An 18878-nucleotide genomic window follows, 5' to 3' on the forward strand; every position below is an offset into this window, starting at 1 on the left:
GCTTGACCTAACTTTGTATGATTTGTTCAAAATAATGAACTTAGGGTATTTAGATATTTGACTGAAAAAACATTAAAATTATATCGCTCCTACTGTCCTGTAGATAAAAAATTAGAAATAATTTGCGGTATTTTTTAATGATTTGGATAATTGAATGACATTGATAGCCTGACCTAACTTAAAAATACATTTTTAAAACCTGATTATTGCATTTACTTGATTAAACATTGTTATCTAACCACATTTAAACCCACAATAAACGGGATTAGTTAAATACAATTTATTAACCATTCAAAATAAATAAAATTTATTAATTAAACACTTTTATCTGTTAAATGAAATGAAAAACATAATATTACGTAATAATTTACTACTTCCAATGTTGAAATTTCTCTACCTGAAAAATATTTCAAAATCCTACTTTATATACTTGATTCGTTTTTACTTGACGAACTATAAAAAGTGTCAAAGAATTCCGACCGCAAAAATGAAATAAAGGGGTGAGCTTCAAAGAAGCTTTTATAATACTTAGTAACTCCAGATTATTTGAATTATATAAAATATCTAGTTGACAAAGGTCAGTCGTAGCAGAGGCACCGCAAGAATGAAATATATGGGGAGAGACAAGTAAAAATAAATCGAAACTTGCGTATTTTAATTGTCAAAAATGCATACTTCCGGCTCGAATCTAAACTTTAAACGTAACTCTAACGAAACGTCAAAACTGTAATTCATAATATACGGATATACAGGGTGTTTCACAAAAAGATGATCCCGATTCTAGGATAGATAGAAAACCGCAAAATATCTGGGGTTTGCACAGTAAAAAATTTTCGAATCACTATCCGTATTCAACATAAAGAGCGTTGAAGAAAAAAACAAATTATACACATTTTGCCGCAACTACTAGCATTGAAATTTTATACGAATAAGTTTTGGAAGCTAATACATCCAATCTGTTTTTATGTCTGACTCTCATAGAGAGCGCTAGTTACACAGTTCGTACCAAGTAGTATGGAAAATAACTTTTTCAATATTAGATTTATTAAGCAAAATCGTAAAGTGGAGTTTTACCAATCGAACCCTAAATATTTCTCAGTTTTATATCCATTCTAGAGACAGGATCACCTTTTGGAAACACCCTGTATATAATATATTTCCAATCGGACAAAAGTGATGTAAGTTTTCTTTTCTTGTGAGCAATCCATTTCTCATTTACAAATTGTCAGTGATTGATAGGCATATATAAACCAAAAAAACTTTCTCGCGGCAGGATTGATTTTAATCAAGTTTTTGAACGTCTTATGGCATTGGAAGACCTTTTAATTATTGCAATGGTAGGAGGTATAGCCAAAAAATGTTGAGCGCTTTTATAATGTCTGGAAAAAGCTAGCAATACTCATTTACTAATTGAACAAGTCATAGAAGTGTATTCAGTAAATCCTAGGAATTCCTCATGTACTGAATTCTGTTTCTCACTCCTACTGAAAGCTGCTCAAGAGAGACACACCAGAGAAGAATGAAGAGCCGCAGTAAACCTATAAAGGGTCCTTCACGACGAGCTGAATCGATTTGTATATGGGAAAATACTGTTCTGAAAATTTGCTTGCATGGGTTTTCCGAAATCCTCGTTTCAGCTAAAATAATTTCAGTTTTCTGAAATTTCCGGTTATACCGGAAGTGGACCCAAACTTGGAATCTACACGAAATTTCAATATAACTTTATATAAGACATCGTATGCCTAAAGTTCACCCTTTTTTAATTATTTGACATTTTCGAAATTTTTGGACACATGAAGCCCTCAACTAAAAAAATTATATTTCTAAATTTAAGTGAGTCAGGTCTAATATTTTTGGGATTTGGACAGATAACACTTACAGCTTTCAAAATCTGTGAAAACCTAAACAATAATTTATATAGGGTGTTCAGAAAACTGAAATTATTTTAGCTGAAACGAGGATTTCGGAAAACCCATGCAAGCAAATTTTCAGAACACTAGTCGCAGTACTTTCCCATATACATATTGATTCAGCTCGTCGTAAAGGACCCTGTACATATTTACGATATCAATAAATGAGATAAAACCCCCTTTCTGCGTCCCTGTTTCTCAGAGTTACATTCAATGCATGTTATAATTAGTTCAATTTGTTTTTCGGATTTTAGTTTAGTTTACGATTTTTATATTCAAGTGGTCGTACTAAAATCCAGTGAAAATTCTGATTCAGAAAGCTATCAATATTTATTTTACAATCCATTATATAACCCTTTGCCATTAAAAAACTGTGCATCATGCATTTTCAAATAAATTATGGTGAAGGTATCAACAATGAGTTGTTAACCTTAAATATTATATCCATTGTTTAATTATTGAAATGGCGGATTTCAACAATAGTAAGAGTACCTACTTATTTGATCGTGAATCGTGTCAAATATGCCACAATGACCTTTTCTTCTCGTTATAATGTCGTATTATGTCATTTATGTTATGTTAAAACCATTATTTTATCTCCAGCCCCTTTTTTGCGTTCTTTAAATTACAGTACTGTATTTAATAATTTCTCTTATTTGTAATTAACAAAAAATTATTTTTTTTTTTTTTCGAAATTAGGTAAGTAATTTTTCCGGTGCATCAAGGAAAAACAGGGATAATAAAGAGATGAAATTTATAAAACTACCCTTGAATTTCTGACATATATCATACTCCAAAACGAAAAAACATTCAAAACATTAGATCCAAGGAACGTGCTTTTAAACAAGCAAAACAGTTTTTTCGGCCATTAAGGTCAGAACCACAAAGGGAAGGAGAAAAATTGGAAACTTAATGTGTAGAGCTGGAAAGAATTGAAAAGAGATTATGTTTTACTGTACTGTATTGCCACGAACTACTCCAGTAAGCAAACATAATAAATTTTTAAGTCAGCATACTTCAATTCATTCCAATAATAATAGTAACCGCTCAATCAAGGGCTCTTTGACTCGTTTCATGTGGTGAATCAATCCACGTTCCGAGCATAAGAGAGAGTTTTTATAAATTTACCCCACCAATAGAAAGATATGTAAATAAATAAGAAAAACATTTTAATGCTAACAAGATTTCTTAGGTGTCCAATTATTCTATAGGTAAAATAATTCGTCTACTAAAGAAAGATCCCAAATACCCCGACTATTGAACAACGCTATAACTGCTGTGTATTGACATAAATTTTAAGAAAAATAGAAAGAGAATTTGATTTTTGAATTTCCACTCTCAAATCAATAATTTAATTAGGAAAATAAAAATAGTATATTATGTTACTAGGAGTGGAAGGCTATCATTATTGTTGAGCCCAGATTGTTGCACTGCCCAGGCGTTGGCCGATGCTGTGCAAACTGGGCGAAACATATAATGGGTCTTCAGTAACATACTATTTTTTCTTCAAGCGTAAAAATAATACATTGAAATTCTTCTACTTGAGACATTTTTACAATATACTTTTCAAAACTTACAAACAAAATTAAATGGCAGTTCCTGCCTACTTGGTTACAACGCCCATAATAAGACGTTGCTATCGTTTCTCATTATTTTGTTACTAGTACAATAATGGGCGTTCATTACTTTACTAATAAATGAATAGGCTATTTCTAGTATCCGTGTTGCAGAAAATAATATAGGTATTATTATACGCTTGAAGAAAAAATGCATTTTTAATTCGGTTCTGTGTATGGAACCATCAAAGTAAAAAATACAGATTTGAAATATATTTATAAATGAAACACATCTTAAAGAGCGCGTGATCACGTCGTGGTCGATAATGCAGTTAATAAATAGATAAATAAATAGTTAACGATATCGTTTTAATGGAATTAAAAATTATATTCACATTTACAATAAGGCCCGGACGTACAACGTGAGTTCAGTCGAGGTTCAATTTATCGTTCTGCATTATTTAAACTGCTTTTGACAACGATCAGAGTCAGGTTTTAGAGGTCAATCAGTATTACAGGTGACACAGGTCAAAAGACTATCAATTATTTCTCTTCACATATTGATGAAATATTTTTGAGTATTATTCCATTCAAAAAGGACTTAATAGTGATCAATACAAAGCTTTCCTATATAGTTAAAACTCTCTTGCATATATACTATATTATATTATATTATATAATTATATATATATATATATATATATATATATATATATATATATATATATATATATATATATATATATATATAATATGAATCTTTCCTCTATAAAATGATCAATTAATTTTATTGCAGTTAATAAATGTTTACATAAAATCTATAGAATATAAATGTACATCTTATTTACCAAGTTTTCACATGGTAGCATTCATAAAGGACTAGCCATTAACTTAAGTAACAATATAATACGGTAGGCATTAATGTTTGTCTTTTTATTCACGCACTAATGGTACCTCTGACTTTCCAACTTGTTTGCTGTGCAGATACTTTCTAGAATAAACATACATTTAAAAAAAGTACCTGTAATTAACTCTATTCTTTAGATTGTTTACTCTCAACGTGTAAACTAATGTTCGTATGTCGTGTGAAATAAGAAAATAAATTTTGAAAATATAAATAGATAATAATGTCTCCACATCAAATATTACGCATATATAAATAATCTGAAATGCCAAGTTAAGTGTTCAAAATTATAACTTTCGATATTTAAAATTATTTTATACCTTTATTATATTTGGTGTTATTAAAAATGTGGCTTGTTCAATTTATCCACGTTTTATTTCATCTGGTTAACTAAATTGATAAATACCACCAGGTAGAGGTAGGTCATAATCCATATATAACTTATCAAAGCATAAACATTATATACCAATAATTATATTGTTGATGATATCAGTATTAGCAATTACATGTCAAAAATATTTGCTCAATGATTGAGAATTTTGAATGAACCATTTTCAAAGTTCATAGCTGCCATCTCTGATTAAAGTATCAAAGTGTTTTATAAATTACTGTACTGAACTAAGAAACGTCACTGTTGACAGTGACAGTAGTTGGCAAAAACCAAGAATCAAGAATAGATGTTTTAAAATAATAAAAATGTCTTATATTGTAGGACCTAACGTTGTTAGATATGCTTGCACTTGTGGTCTATTGAAACCAATATCATATTTATATTTTTGCAGATATTGTACGCAACTTCGTTGCAGTTTTTGTGTCTGCCATGAGGTAAATACCTAATATATAATTTATTAATTGTAGTACATTTTTTTTATTTCAGGTGGATTCGAACTTTTGTGGAAAATGCTCAGAAAACATTCCATCTTCTGAAGCTAGAATAAAAAAGAACAGATGTGGAAATTGTTATATTTGCCCTAGTTGTGAACAGGAGTTGTCTCCTAGAATTGCTTCAACGAAAGCTCCCGCAGAAGGAGAAGAAAAAGTTGTAACTAAGAAAATGTATTATTTATATTGCCAGTTTTGCAGATGGAGCTCTAGAGATGTTGGAATTCCTGATCAATCCACAGGTAAAATATCATATGTAATTTCTTAACATCTGAATATTATTCTATTTGTAGTCACTGGAGGATGGCCGGAAAGAGAAAATGTACACACAAATAGACTGCAAGAATTAATTGACTTATACAAAGCTATTGTTGTCGCTCAAAAACAGCAACAAGAAAAAGATAAAAAGAAACAAAGGGGGAAATTTGTTAGTTATACTGTAAGATACTTTGATTATAAACTTTTTTATTTACTCATCTATTTTTGTTATCATAGGATAGAACTGGAGTTACAGCAGCTGCTCTTCGTAAAAGAATAGGATTACCTGCTGATTTGACTCACCCCTTATTGAAATCGAAACCTAAGGAACCTGAGCCAGCAAAAGCAGAAACAGAAGTTGAAAAGCTGCCTGATGATATTTTCACCAAGCCACTAAATCTAATGGAAGGTAAATATAAATTTATCTTAATTTGTATAGAATCTTAATAGTTTCTGAAAGTTTGATATTTTTTATGTGGTTTGGATTTTTGCTCTAAAGGATAGTGGGTTGTTTAGGGTGAAGGTAAACAAAAATTTACTAGAGCTTGGGGGAAGGAAACAGCAGAAACTGTCTATTTTCCCTTTATTACAATCTGATAACCACTTGCATATGTTTGACGTTACCTCACAACTTAGTATCTGTGTGAATGTGTTTTACAGTTACAACAATTGAACAACGCCTATTGCAACCAGAGTCTCAACCAATTACTGTGGATAAACTATTTCCTGTTCATAAACAGCTCTCCATCAAACGTACTCTGAGATGCAGATCATGTGAGCATAACGTTAGCAAACCAGAATATAATCCGAGTTCAGTTAAATTTAAGATTCAACTTTTTGCTTAGTAAGTAATAATTTTTTGCTTTCTTTGGTTTAAATTTAAATTTTTCTAACAAAAAATTTGTAACAAGCCATTCGGCCTTGTTATATTGTGTTTTTCTTCAAATATTTTGAATATTCCTTTGTTCACTTCTATTTAACTATGTTTTTTATAAAGTTTTTGAAGAAATTAATTTTTAGTTGAGCTTCCAAAAATTCAGTAAAATATCCATATCTCATTTAAAACGCCCTCTATCTAAACTCTACAATGCCTAATTAAGGTAAAAATCAAAATAAATTTTAGTGTATTTGTGTTGATACTATTCTTTATATTTGCTAAGTTTTTCTAATATTGTTCAAACTTTGCTTTTTATATATAATATTCACAGAATTTAATTTATCTTTCATCTTTCAAGTTTTAAAAATTGTATTTCTTCCTTAGCGATTTATGAGATATGGTATTTCAAAAAGTCAACTGTTTGTAATACGTGATATACAAGGATCTAAATCAAGTCCTAGGATAACTGAGCTGACTGGATATTTGATATATATGAATATGACTTCAGATAGGACCTATACATAAACACAATATCACTGTTATGTGTGTGTGTCAATATCAAAGTTATTGTCTTCAGAGATTGAATATTTAGTTTTATGTCATTCACTATCAATTTCGAATTTTCTGTTTATTCCTTCTAGAATTGTTCTAAAAATGAATCAAACTTATAAGTGTTCTGTTAATTTTAGGAGAAGTCTATTGTTTAATGTATCTCCTTTCATTTTGCATTTTGATTCGAAAAAAATTATAATACTTCAACAATGGGATCCACCTATCCAGAAAACATCTGTTTAATTAGAATTATGTACACTGCATATTTAATATTTAAAATTGACATATATAAGGTATTTAACCCAACTCTGAGTATATAAATGCCAGTATTTTTACAATATTAATAAAATGGTAGTTGATAAATTATGTAATAAAACGATTTTATGATTTCTGTACTCAATTTACTTATATTTAATACATTGGTAGAGACTGCGCATAAGTTTTGTTTGAAGATGGTTGCTGCCTAATACATAACTCAAATTTTAAAACTGTATATGAGGTACCATAAGCATTCTTCATAGGAGAAGAATTTCTATAATGAATCAGAATGCTTTCTTGTGCATGGTTAAATTTGTACAAAATTACTTTCAGGGTGTAAAATATGCAACTCTAAGTTGACCTGCAGAAAATCCTAAACTTTACCTCATCGACCATTTTTAAACATTATAAGATTAGTATATGGAATCATATGTATGAAAATAAAATAAAAAACCTTATTTTAAACATGCCTTAATTATTTAAAGCAGGAGGAGGCAATACAAAGAATTAAAGTATACCTAAAATTTTTTATTAATATGCTTCATCACTTTGACACCTTAAAAATATATTCAAATTATCAAACATAATTTTGATCCATTTACAGCAGTTTAAAAAAATTTCAGTAAATTTCAGAATTATGTGTTCATTTTTGAGAGTGTATATACATGCAACATTTGATAATTCCATAGTGACCATTTGAGGCTATTTCCCCTTCGGTAACTTTTGATACACAAAGCTAATTGAAAATAATGGCAGGGGGTTTAATAAAACATTTATTATATACCTTTTGTTTTATTGATTTTTCATATTGTCAACTTTTTACCTAACTTGCACAATTATTTTAGTTATCATATACCAGAAGTACGAATCGTAACAGTAGAGCCACTGAGGGCAGGAAAAACGAGTGAATTGATTTTGAAATTTACAAATCCTACTCAACATCAAACAACCATCACTTTTTGGGAACTGGATTTAGAAAAGCAACAACAAGAAGTTAGTGAGAATAAAATGGATCAAGTTACTGAAAGTGTTGACAATTTGAGCATTGCAGAGGTAAGTATTTAATGTCATGCATGGATTAAGTATCAATGGAAACTGTTGTTCGACATCCAGTTATTGTCAATCAAAAATTTGCCCAGTTTTTTTACCTTTTTTGTTGTTTTTAGAAACAGTCTTTTTCTTTATCAAGTCAACCAAGTAGTTTATTGAGCCTTTCGTCTAGATCGCCTTCAATTGTAGTAAAGCCCAGGAAAATAGCCGAAAAACCCAACTGCTCTGTTGAAATTCCCACCAGTAACTTTATTCTTCCTCCGAGAGATGATGCTGCTGAATATGATGATTCTGGAGATACTCATAACATTCAAGATGATACTAAGTGAGTTATTTTCAAATATTCATCTTCTCAATAAATCTCAACATTTTTTTGACATGCTTTGTGCTCTACTCCTGCAAAAGCTTTCTCAAATAAACAACTAAGGCCAGATTTGATAATACATCCAAATTATTGTGCATTGCACAAGAGCCTAAATTTTAAATTTTACTCCAAATTATGAAGTATGTGAAGTTTGTACTTGTATTTTATGTTTAAAACATGCAAGCTACAAAGTATGCCAAAAATTATGTCTTATTATATAATAAAATAGCAGCAGTATTCATATTAAAATCTGTGAATTAGCAATAAAATTCGCAGTAAAGAGAGAAAAGATAATTGTAACAACAAAAACTTCAGAACGGGCCAAAAAAATTTTTGCCAAAGAATATAAAATCTTTATGAACTCTGAACCAATACAAATCTTGAACAAAGAAACTATCACCAGCACAATGTGAATACAATGATAAATGAAAAATAATAGTGAAGTTAAAAAGAAATAACAGAATTGCTGAAAAGCTTTCTATAACTGGTCTAGAGGAAGATCATAAAGCAAATGAGAAAGTAGAAAATGTGTGCAACAGAGGCGGATTTGAAGATTTGCCGCCCTTGAGCTCTCCAAAATTTGTCGCCCACACGACTGTGAAGACTTGATACCGCAACGAGGCGGATTCGATGGAAGCAAGGCTTGTAATAATAAAACTAAGATCGAATTGATTGAATGGTTAACAATTAAAAGTTACGCATTTTATCATAAAAAATCATGTCACAACTTTAGTCAATTGGCAAATAAATATAAAAAAAACATAAAAAGAAAGCCGGAAAATTTATGTTGGATTAAGAATAATCAAATTCAACAATTGAGGAATTACACAATAACTTGACACTGATTTTAATCATGATTAGATTTAGAATTTGGGTCTTCTTAAATTCATTATTTTGTAATTTGCGCATATATTTTAAAAAAGAATTGTACACTGACACAATTTGAATTTCAATAATTAATATGAATCTCACTTCATTGAAATTTGAAACTTTTAGAACTTAAATAATAAAAAGAAAACGGCCATAAATTGATACAGTATTGGAATATATTTTGCAGATCAATTCCATATTTAACCAACTTACTACCAGTGTAAATACCAATAGAACAGCATGATACATTATTAACTTTGGCTTGTCACTTAGTATATCAATATTGTTGTATTTTCTACAATTCAATTACTTTTTTCAAATTTTGATTAATCCATCCAATACTTGTTTGTATAGGACCTTGTAAATCTACTTAAGCACAAATAAATAAATTAGCCATTTTTTGTTAAGTTACCATTTTAATTAAAATATCTCAGTTTAGTCACAAATATAAATGTACAAAAAACAAAAGGGAATTAAAGACAAATCCAGTAGAACAATCAAATTTATTACAATTTATTGCAACGTTCTATTCAAACTTACACTATTAAATTGAAATGATTAAAAGATTAAAATTCTGTTTCACAAAATATTGTCCAATAATGGAATTTCTCCAAGTATTATCAACATAATTTTCTTGTTAATGTTTTAATAATTTTTTTAGATTAGTAAAATGGAGGAAATCTAATAAAGCTTTTATCAGACTCAACATAACTCCAAATGCTGATCTTCCTTTAAACACGGAAATTGTATGTGGTTTTACAATGGAGCATATCTACACTAACGCCATCACCGGACAGCAAGATAAAAAGGAGCCTCAAAAATATAAACATAAATTGAGAGTATTTTTAACTTTAGGACAGTTGGTAGGATCTGAGTAAACCCATATATTTCAATCATGTGAGCTGTAACTGTTCTAATTATTATGAAAGTAACTTTCGAGCAATCCTACTATGCCACAAATTCATATAAAATCTTCATCAGCTAATATTTCTCAGACTTTGAAGTCGTCTAAAAATTATTTAATAGAAATGGTCACGGTGAGGATGGATATAAACATTTTTTTCTACCAAATTAGCCCCCCTCCCAACCATTTGTTAAAAACTATTGATTTTAAAGCCAATCTTTCTACTCAACATTCACCTTTTTCAGTTTATCATTGATTTTAGGTAAATACAGTGGAAACTCGATTAACTGAACTAATTGTCGTTAGGGATTCGGATAATCGAAAGTCCAGATAATCGAATATATGAAGAAAAGCGGGTTTTGTGCATTAAAATAAGTTTAATAATAGTAATATTTACTAATGAATATTAATAAAAAATAATAATTTAATAATAAGTATAATTTGGTTTAAAATATTTGGTAATTGGCATTTGACGTAAGCTACTTTTTCTCCTCATTGCTGCTGTATCACGAATTCGTTTCAGCTAAAGTAAACTCTGTTTGTTTTTCAAAACATTTGAGAGCTGTTTCCAGAGCCTGAATGGCTTCATCATGAAATGCTCCTACATAATTTTCCACGTCTATATTTTCTTCTATTTTATCTTCTTGCATTTCCTGCTGTTCATTTATCTGCAATATGTTTGAACTGTAATGCTTTTTCACAGAGTAAAGGGCCAGAAATCGGTTGCCCAGTTGATAGTTTTTGTAAAAACCAACAATACAAAGCGTTTTCTAAAAGTTCGTTTTTCGGTTTTTTCATCATTTTCCGATGTTTACTCCGATCTTCACTATCTAATTTGCAGGTGTACAACAAAATTGAATCGCTATTCTTCCTAATCATCACTTATCGTGGATGTACCTACACCATACTCATCAGCTAACTTACGACCGGTTTCTCCTTTTTTTAATGAATCAATAATATTTATTCTGTCTTGAAGCGATAACACATTTGATATTTTCAAATATTTAGACGCGACACGCACATCAACGTGGGGCAGCGACCCGAGGGGCGCGGACGGGGTAATGCCAGTTCCGACTCGTTGTTGCTTGCATAAATTCGACTTTTAGTGCATATGTTAAAGATTTTGTAACTTGGCTCAATATTACTTAATTATTTAATTGGTCGCAATTGATAGTCCGGATAATCGAGGTTCTACTGTATGTTCTGTTTGGATTATAGCTTGTATAATTGTTTTTAAATTTATCTTATCGTAGTTTTCAGCTTTGTTATTTCCTAGAAATCCAGAAACTACTGCTTTAAAACTGTTCCAACTCGCTTTTGAGTACGATTCAGTAACTTGTACAATTTGTGGACCAACAAAAACCCAGCTCTAACATTTACCTCTGGTAATTTAGGAAAAAACGTTTCCAACTATCCAAAAGCTTCTGAAGTTTGATCGAGTTTTTCAACAAATTATTTCATTAACCCTAGCTTAATGTGCAGAGGTGGCATTAACACTTTTTTCGCTTCAACAATCGAATCATATTTTACGTTTTGTTGTCAGACACAAAATTTTGTTCTTACAGAATATAGTGCTGAGCATCCGCTCTGTTATCCCATAAGAACAGGTAACACGGATACTTTGTATATCTGAACATTTTGAAATTTCCAATCAGTTACCAGTTATACTTTACTGATTTAAGCAAAATTTTAACACTTTCATAACTTTTTTTAAATGTATTGAATGAGCCAATGTAAGAGATGGAAATTCATTTCCGTTGTGTAATAAAACAGCTTTTAAGCTCTTTGTAGAACTGTCAATGAATAAACGCCATTCTCTAGGAATACAAGGTATGCCAATTTCTTCCAATATACCTTTTAGTCATTACAAAAACAAAGTCCATCCTCATTTGTAAAAAACGTTGAGAAGGTTTCATGGCTAGTTCTCTGATTTGTGATATTAACATCAGCAAGCAAATTCCACAGTTTTAAACGAGAGCCTTAAAGTTCTGCTTTATTTTTCAGCAAATTCAAGTCATTAAAATCTTCTATAGTTAGAATAGGGTGTTTTGGTGATTATGGTATAGGTGAAAATTCCTTAACAGAATTACTTCTGTTAGAACTAAGAGATGAGCTACTTTTTTGAGAAAATTTTTTCAGAGGTTCATGCACTGGTCGCGTCAAGTCATTTGCAAATTGGAGTAGAAGATTTAAGGTCGGGATATTTGATTTACAATTCAAAAGTAGCAGTCGTCGATGTGGTCTTTCGGTTTTCGCCAGATTCTTGGTATTGCAAGATTCATAGACCTGTTCTAACCTCGGTACCAACCGGAAATAAAGAAATAAACATTAATATGTTAGAAAATTGGATTCGAATTAAAAACTGCTCACCTGCCAAATATCTTTTAAAATAACTGCAAGAAGCATGTGGAGCTCATGGCTTGCCTTGATTCCAAACAGAACAGTGAAAATATGCTTTGTAGGCTTCACAGAGAACATGAGATGTCTTTAGTTCATATTTTAAGTTTCAAACTTTAATACATAAAACGAAATGCATCATCATCATATTTACACCAGCCATCTGGAGCCACGACGTGAATGTAAAAACCCTACTCAGATCTCGCAGTATTTTTGAGTGCATTATAACTAATTGAAATTTATAAAAAAATTTGAAAATTAGTATTATTTCTTTAACTATCACAAAAGCAAACTTAATATCAAAAAAAGTTATTGTCTTTTCGTTTTTGTGTATGATTGACTGAAAAATACTAATATAAACTTTAGGGCAAAAGAGGAAAATTTTTTTGTTGAGTCGTGTATCTTAGATTTATTGGTAAAAAGAAAAATTTCTGCTTCAATTAATTCATAGCTAGATATTTGTTATTTAGAATTAAATCTTTTGGAGCTTTATTCTGTTAATATTATTTAATATTTATTTCAATTTTTGTATTTTAAATAAATATTTAATTTGATTTTGGTTTTATTTAACAATCATGCTAAAGTGCAACCCTAAATGCATAGAATGTTGGACAAAGATAGTGGTAATTAACGACCGCCAATCATGGGTTAACAAAAATCTTTCCAAGCTCGAAATGTATCTCTCTGGTACCCAGACGGTTAGAAGCTGGCGCAAGGTATTGAACTGGGCATTTCAGTACCATACCTCTAGGAACATCACCATTTTTCAGGTAGAGTTGCTACCAATAGATAAATGTGCTCACAAGTGTTTGGAAAGAAACTTCTCTAAAAAGCACATACAGTAAGACCCCGCTTAACGCTGTTTCGGTTTAGCGCTTTTATTTCAACCCGGGAATTCCCCGAAATCACTCGCAGCATACGGGGATTCCCCGAAATATTATGCAGCGATAGGTTTCAAATACATATCCGAAAGAGTGTACTTGTATTTCTTGTTTTGTGCCGTATTGTACAGACATATTTTAATTATTGGAAACATTTGTTGACATTATTGTAAGTAGGTATTAATTTACATATTTAAAACTATATTACAGTGTCAAATATTTTGTCCTAAGTTTTTTACTATGGGTGATAATGAAAAAGAAAAGAAAGCAACCAGAAAAAGCATTTCACTCAAAACTAAAATGGAAGTGATTAGAAGATTAGATTCTGGTAAACGTCAAACTCTAATTAGTGCTTCATTGAATTTGCCAACTTCAACAATAAGGACAATCATGAAGAATAAAGAAAAAATACTGTCATCGGCAACTGCAGCTACGTCAAGCTCTGCAACTAGAATTACCCGTTCTAGAAATAATATCATAGAGGAAATGGAAAAACGACTGTCGATATGGATTGATGACGAAATTGGCCGCAATATGCCATTAAGCCAATCTATCATAATGGAAAAAGCTAGAAGAATTTTTAATTACATTCAGGCTGAGACAATTGACAAAAGCGAAACTTTCGTTGCTAGTCGAGGATGGTTTAATAGATTTAAACATCGAAATAACCTTCACAACATAAAGATTACAGGAGAATTTAAAGCTGCAAAAGATCGCTTAACTCTTCTACTAGGTGGTAACGTAAGCGGAGATTTTAAATTAAAACCATTACTAATTTACCATTCCAAAAACCCAAGAGCGATGAAAGGCATATCTAAATCAACTTTACCTGTAATTTGGGAGTCTAATAAAAAATCATGGATAACTTGGAAAATTTTGCAGGATTGGTTCACTGAACATTCTGCCCGTCTGTTAAACGTTATTGCGAAATTAAAAAACTTGAACAAAAAGCACTTCTGTTAATTGATAATGCTCCAAGCCACCCAACAAATTTACTATCAGACTTAACAACATGCATTCCAGTCGAAGTGGTTTTCTTGCCGCCTAACACAACTGCCTTAATTCAACCAATGGACCAAGGCGTTATATCAAATTTTAAGGATTATTACTTGCGGCGAACCTTTAAGCAAATGTTTGAAAAAACAGACGGAGAAGAGAACCAGTCCATAAGAGAATTTTGGAAAAACTACATCGTGGAGAAATACTCCAGGCCTAAGACAACCCAATAGATTCATAATCAAGTCAGCTAAGAAGTCTGAAAAACTTCTAGTGATGACCAGAAACGACATGAAACTGGTAGTCGGTCTTCCAACAGATTACTGTCCCTTCAAATACTACCTTAAGACGATGAGCATGCAGAGCATCTAATCTGCGAATATCCTGCCCATTTTGCAAAAGACTCAAGTACCTTAAAGGAGTAATACTAACACCTAGGGAAGTGGGACACAAGAACCTCCTTTGGGAGGAGTCTTAAGTATTTTGGAAGCATAACAATAAGAGTCTTACACAAAATATCTTCCCCAAAACAATCTACAAAGTACAACCCTTCAGGATAGTTAATCTGACCTGCATTTTGATTTTCATCCTTCAATTACACCTTGTTATATACTCCTAATGAAGTCATAAGATATAAAGTGACAAAGTGTATCTTGGATAATCATTGTCCAGATCTTCTTTGATTGGAATTTCTTTAACCTCGATTCAAAGAATAAAAATTATTGCAGTTTAGAACGAAAAAGGGATGAAATAAAAGATGTCATAGAGATAGGGAATTTAACAATTTTAAAACTTCATAGTTAGAACATCTTTAGCAGGTGATTTAAGGTGGATTATGGATTAAACCTGAAAAGCACATCCAATTGTTCAAGTTTGTTGAAATTTAACACTAAATTGAAAAACTATTGATGTTTCTAAAATTGAATTTAACAATATTCTACTAAAATAGTTTCCCAATACTTATCTTATACTCAAAAGTATACCACTTCCAAGCTTCTTCAAGGTCACTGCCGCCTCAGGAAGCAACTTAACAAGATTTAAGTTTTAAAAACTGAGAACAGTGGAATAGAGGAACAAAAAAAACTCTAGTTTACCTAGTTCTAGAATGCCTCACAATCCCACAGGTATGCAAGTAATGCAGTAATGCTTCACACAATAAACCTTTAGGGAAAGTCAGCATAGATACTGGAGTTCTATATAATTCTAGCAAGCAGGCTGTAGATGTTGAAAACAGCTTTAATAGGTGACATAATAAACCCAAAACTGATAGTGTAACCCCTATATCTACAACAGTTTCATTTGTTACATATACCTTCATGCTTCCATGAGAAATAATCATTTTTAGGTTAACTTGTTCACCATTGCAGAATATAAATATATAAAATAGGTATCTATCCTAACTTTATGACAGTACTACATTTATATTACTAAAAATGATTAGATAATCCAGTCAAATGTTTATTGAATGAACATGTTATATACTTAAAAGATATAAACAAAAAATTGGATAGATTTTTAAATATAGAGGAACACTCTACAATCTACGACCACGGCGACCTCCCTTCCTGCGAGTTGAATCAGATGGGATGGGCGTAACATCTTCAATCCTACCAATTTTCATGTTTGATCGAGCTAAAGCTCTAAGTGCACTCTGGGCACCAGGTCCTGGGGTTTTAGTTTTATTTCCACCTGTAGCACGTAGTTTGATGTGTAATGCAGTAATTCCTAAAGTTTTGCATTTTTCAGCTACATCCTGAAAAAAAGTCCTTTATTATTTTAATGCACCAAAATGCAAAATGTAGATGTTCACAATATTAATTCTCCTGACCACACTGCCGTGGGTGTAAACCTTAAGATCTAATACCATATTCTGGCCAAATTTACTTAAAATGTGTGCAAAATTTTGAAAACTGATTGAAAAAAATATGAATATAGAAATTTTTTATTGATAATATTGTGTATGTTTTCAAGTATACTCAAACCAAACTTACAAAAAAGACAAAAACGATAAATGCTGAAAGATACCATAAACTAACAACTAAAACAATCACCAATGAACTTCAAACTTAAAACTATTTCAGTCATCTGTATAAACCTTCTATAAAAAAGATGGTTTATGGATGGTGTATGAAAGAAAATTACATTCATCCATTGGTCTACTGAATTGTTTTTATTAATAAGACAGCAAACAATAGATTAATGTGATTAAATATATCAAATTGTGGATATTGTCATTTTAAAATAGAGATATCTGTGAATTTCTAGAGAGTCCTCAATCTATGTACTGTGTAAGATATTCTGTAGTTTCCAAAAGCAATAGAAATGTTTTCTAATAGTCTACAACAAATAATGAAATGCCAAACTAGACCGAAAGGTTAAATGACAAGAAGATCTATTACTTATCCAAATAAAGAAACAATTTAATTGAAGATTATGCAAGTAAAAAAAACAAATACTACAAAAACATATTTTATGATAACTTATAAATTTAATTTAGTCAATTAATTTTCATACAAAAACTATGTAGGAAGAAGCTAATCTATTTTCAAATTTTCAGAAAATATTTAAGACAACAAATAAATTCAGAAAACATGCCAATATTCATGTTTAATCAAACTAAACCCATAAGTGCAGCACTTTAGGCAGAAGATCCTGGGGTTTTAGTTTATATCAGTGTTGATGCTGAAGTATATTTGAACTTTTTTATTTATTACATGGGTACTCTTGTATTTTTATTCTCAAGCGTCACCATTTCGCAAGGTTTTTACTCCAGGGCCAATTAATTAAATTGGATATACATACTCAAACCACAATATACCAATTTCAACGTATCAACCACATAAAATATATGTCTTTGCAACTTCATATTGAATAGTGATTAAGTCTGGGTTATAGGTTGACATAAAGAAAAACAATATTATTACATTAATTGAATTTATGATAGGGAAGAAAGACAATGATTGTAGTGGCCTTAAAGTCACATCATATATACAATAGAACTGGAATTGAAGTGTGCTTCTTTTATGAAAATATTAATATTCTTGATATTTGAAAAAAGTTTCCAATATCCCACTATAGAAATTTATAAATAAAATGTTAGTAATTAATATACAAGAAAAAAATGTTGAATAGGTTATAAAATTACACAAACAATTTCATACAGGAGCTAATTCTATATTATTTGAAACTCTCGTAGTGTTCCGAATATACATTGACTCTCTTGGATTTCTGTTTCTTTGTGGATAAAAAGCACTAAGCTATCACTGTTGTCGAAATAATATAAATGAAAATTTACCTGTGCGGCCAACATAGCAGCATAAGGAGAAGCTTCATCTCTATCAGCTTTAACTTTCATGCCTCCAGTAACCCTGGAAATAGTTTCCCTTCCGGACAAATCGGTGACATGAACAAATGTGTCGTTGAAACTAGCGAAAATATGTGCTACACCAAAAACTATTTCACCTTCGCGAACTTGGGGTCCAAGGGATAATTGAACTTCTTCTTTCGGAGTTTTTCCTTTTCTTGGAGCCATTTTAATCTAAAAATTGAAAGAATGTCAACATAACCAATATTACTAATGTTTATCTACAGACATCTGAGACTTTGTTAACTTTGAACAGAATTTATCTAATTAAAAATACGGTAATACGAATTAACTAATATTTTAGAATAATATTTTTTATTCAGGGCTGAAAATATTCATAAAATTTAATTTTTTTACTCCATACATACCTACTGGACTGATAGTTTCACTAAAAAGACTAAATTTAGAGGGCGCTCCACTAACAGTCAGGCATGGCAACTGACAATAGACATTTAATTGGCGGACTCTTTCAAAACCTAATTCACACGACTAGAAATTAATAATTTAAATAAATAATGTAATGAGGATGAAGGATTGGGAATAATGATAGATAAACTACACAGACATATAAACTGCGGCATAGGTGAATTACCATATGGACATAAATAAGACGTTTTTAATGAACAAAATTATCAAATAGTTCGATTATCCCATAGAAGGGCTGCGCAAAACGGGCTGTAATTTGTCAAAATATTGGCACTAACAGCATCTAGTAAATAATTCCCATACTAGAGTAGCATATCTGTTGATTTGAAACTGAGGCAATATTGAGTTTTGAAGAAAACAAATTATATTACAAATGTGAGTAATAAATAATAGTAAATTTCATGTAATAAATTTCTTAGAAAGAAAACA

At 30.7% G+C, this 18878-nt stretch overlaps 3 protein-coding genes across 4 annotated transcripts; 2 read left to right on the plus strand and 1 right to left on the minus strand.

The window, feature by feature from the left end:
• The first annotated feature begins 5006 nt into the window (after positions 1-5006).
• LOC130446976 (dynactin subunit 4) lies at positions 5007-13336 on the plus strand. Its single transcript, XM_056783547.1, has 8 exons — positions 5007-5195; positions 5248-5494; positions 5546-5691; positions 5748-5919; positions 6171-6354; positions 8043-8250; positions 8364-8572; positions 10143-13336. Exons 1-8 carry the CDS (start codon positions 5067-5069, stop codon positions 10357-10359), a joined length of 1512 nt encoding a protein of 503 aa, XP_056639525.1. The 5' UTR covers positions 5007-5066; the 3' UTR covers positions 10360-13336.
• Positions 13337-13477: 141 nt separating this feature from the next.
• On the plus strand, positions 13478-15967 carry LOC130446978 (tigger transposable element-derived protein 1-like). Its single transcript, XM_056783561.1, has one exon. It carries the CDS (start codon positions 13904-13906, stop codon positions 14624-14626), a length of 723 nt encoding a protein of 240 aa, XP_056639539.1. The 5' UTR covers positions 13478-13903; the 3' UTR covers positions 14627-15967.
• Positions 15968-16101: 134 nt separating this feature from the next.
• LOC130446986 (40S ribosomal protein S14) lies at positions 16102-18512 on the minus strand. 2 transcript variants are annotated; one of them, XM_056783571.1, is made up of 3 exons: positions 18392-18512; positions 17955-18197; positions 16102-16412 (listed from the first exon to the last, which is right to left on the minus strand). In XM_056783571.1, the coding sequence occupies exons 2-3, from the start codon at positions 18189-18191 to the stop codon at positions 16194-16196; spliced, it is 456 nt and encodes a 151-aa protein (XP_056639549.1). In that variant the 5' UTR covers positions 18192-18197; positions 18392-18512; the 3' UTR covers positions 16102-16193. The 2 variants fall into 2 exon arrangements, with proteins under 2 accessions (XP_056639549.1, XP_056639557.1); XM_056783579.1 differs by having other exon boundaries at positions 18253-18401.
• Positions 18513-18878: the final 366 nt, after the last annotated feature.

This window comes from Diorhabda sublineata, chromosome 1 (assembly GCF_026230105.1).
Source record: "Diorhabda sublineata isolate icDioSubl1.1 chromosome 1, icDioSubl1.1, whole genome shotgun sequence".
Taxonomy (NCBI): Eukaryota; Metazoa; Arthropoda; class Insecta; order Coleoptera; family Chrysomelidae; genus Diorhabda; species Diorhabda sublineata.

What these genes read in the sequence shown, in the direction of transcription:
- LOC130446986 (XM_056783571.1), bottom strand. Translation starts at nt 18,191, where the DNA reads ATGGCTCCAAGAAAAGGAAAAACTCCGAAAGAAGAAGTTCAATTATCC. An exon ending in CTGCTATGTTGGCCGCACAG is followed by an intron (nt 16,413 to 17,954) that starts GTAAATTTTCAT and finishes ACTTTTTTTCAG; the next exon opens with GATGTAGCTGAAAAATGCAA.
- LOC130446976 (XM_056783547.1), top strand. Translation starts at nt 5,067, where the DNA reads ATGTCTTATATTGTAGGACCTAACGTTGTTAGATATGCTTGCACTTGT. An exon ending in GTTTTTGTGTCTGCCATGAG is followed by an intron (nt 5,196 to 5,247) that starts GTAAATACCTAA and finishes TTTTTATTTCAG; the next exon opens with GTGGATTCGAACTTTTGTGG. An exon ending in GGAAATTTGTTAGTTATACT is followed by an intron (nt 5,692 to 5,747) that starts GTAAGATACTTT and finishes TTGTTATCATAG; the next exon opens with GATAGAACTGGAGTTACAGC.
- LOC130446978 (XM_056783561.1), top strand. Translation starts at nt 13,904, where the DNA reads ATGGGTGATAATGAAAAAGAAAAGAAAGCAACCAGAAAAAGCATTTCA.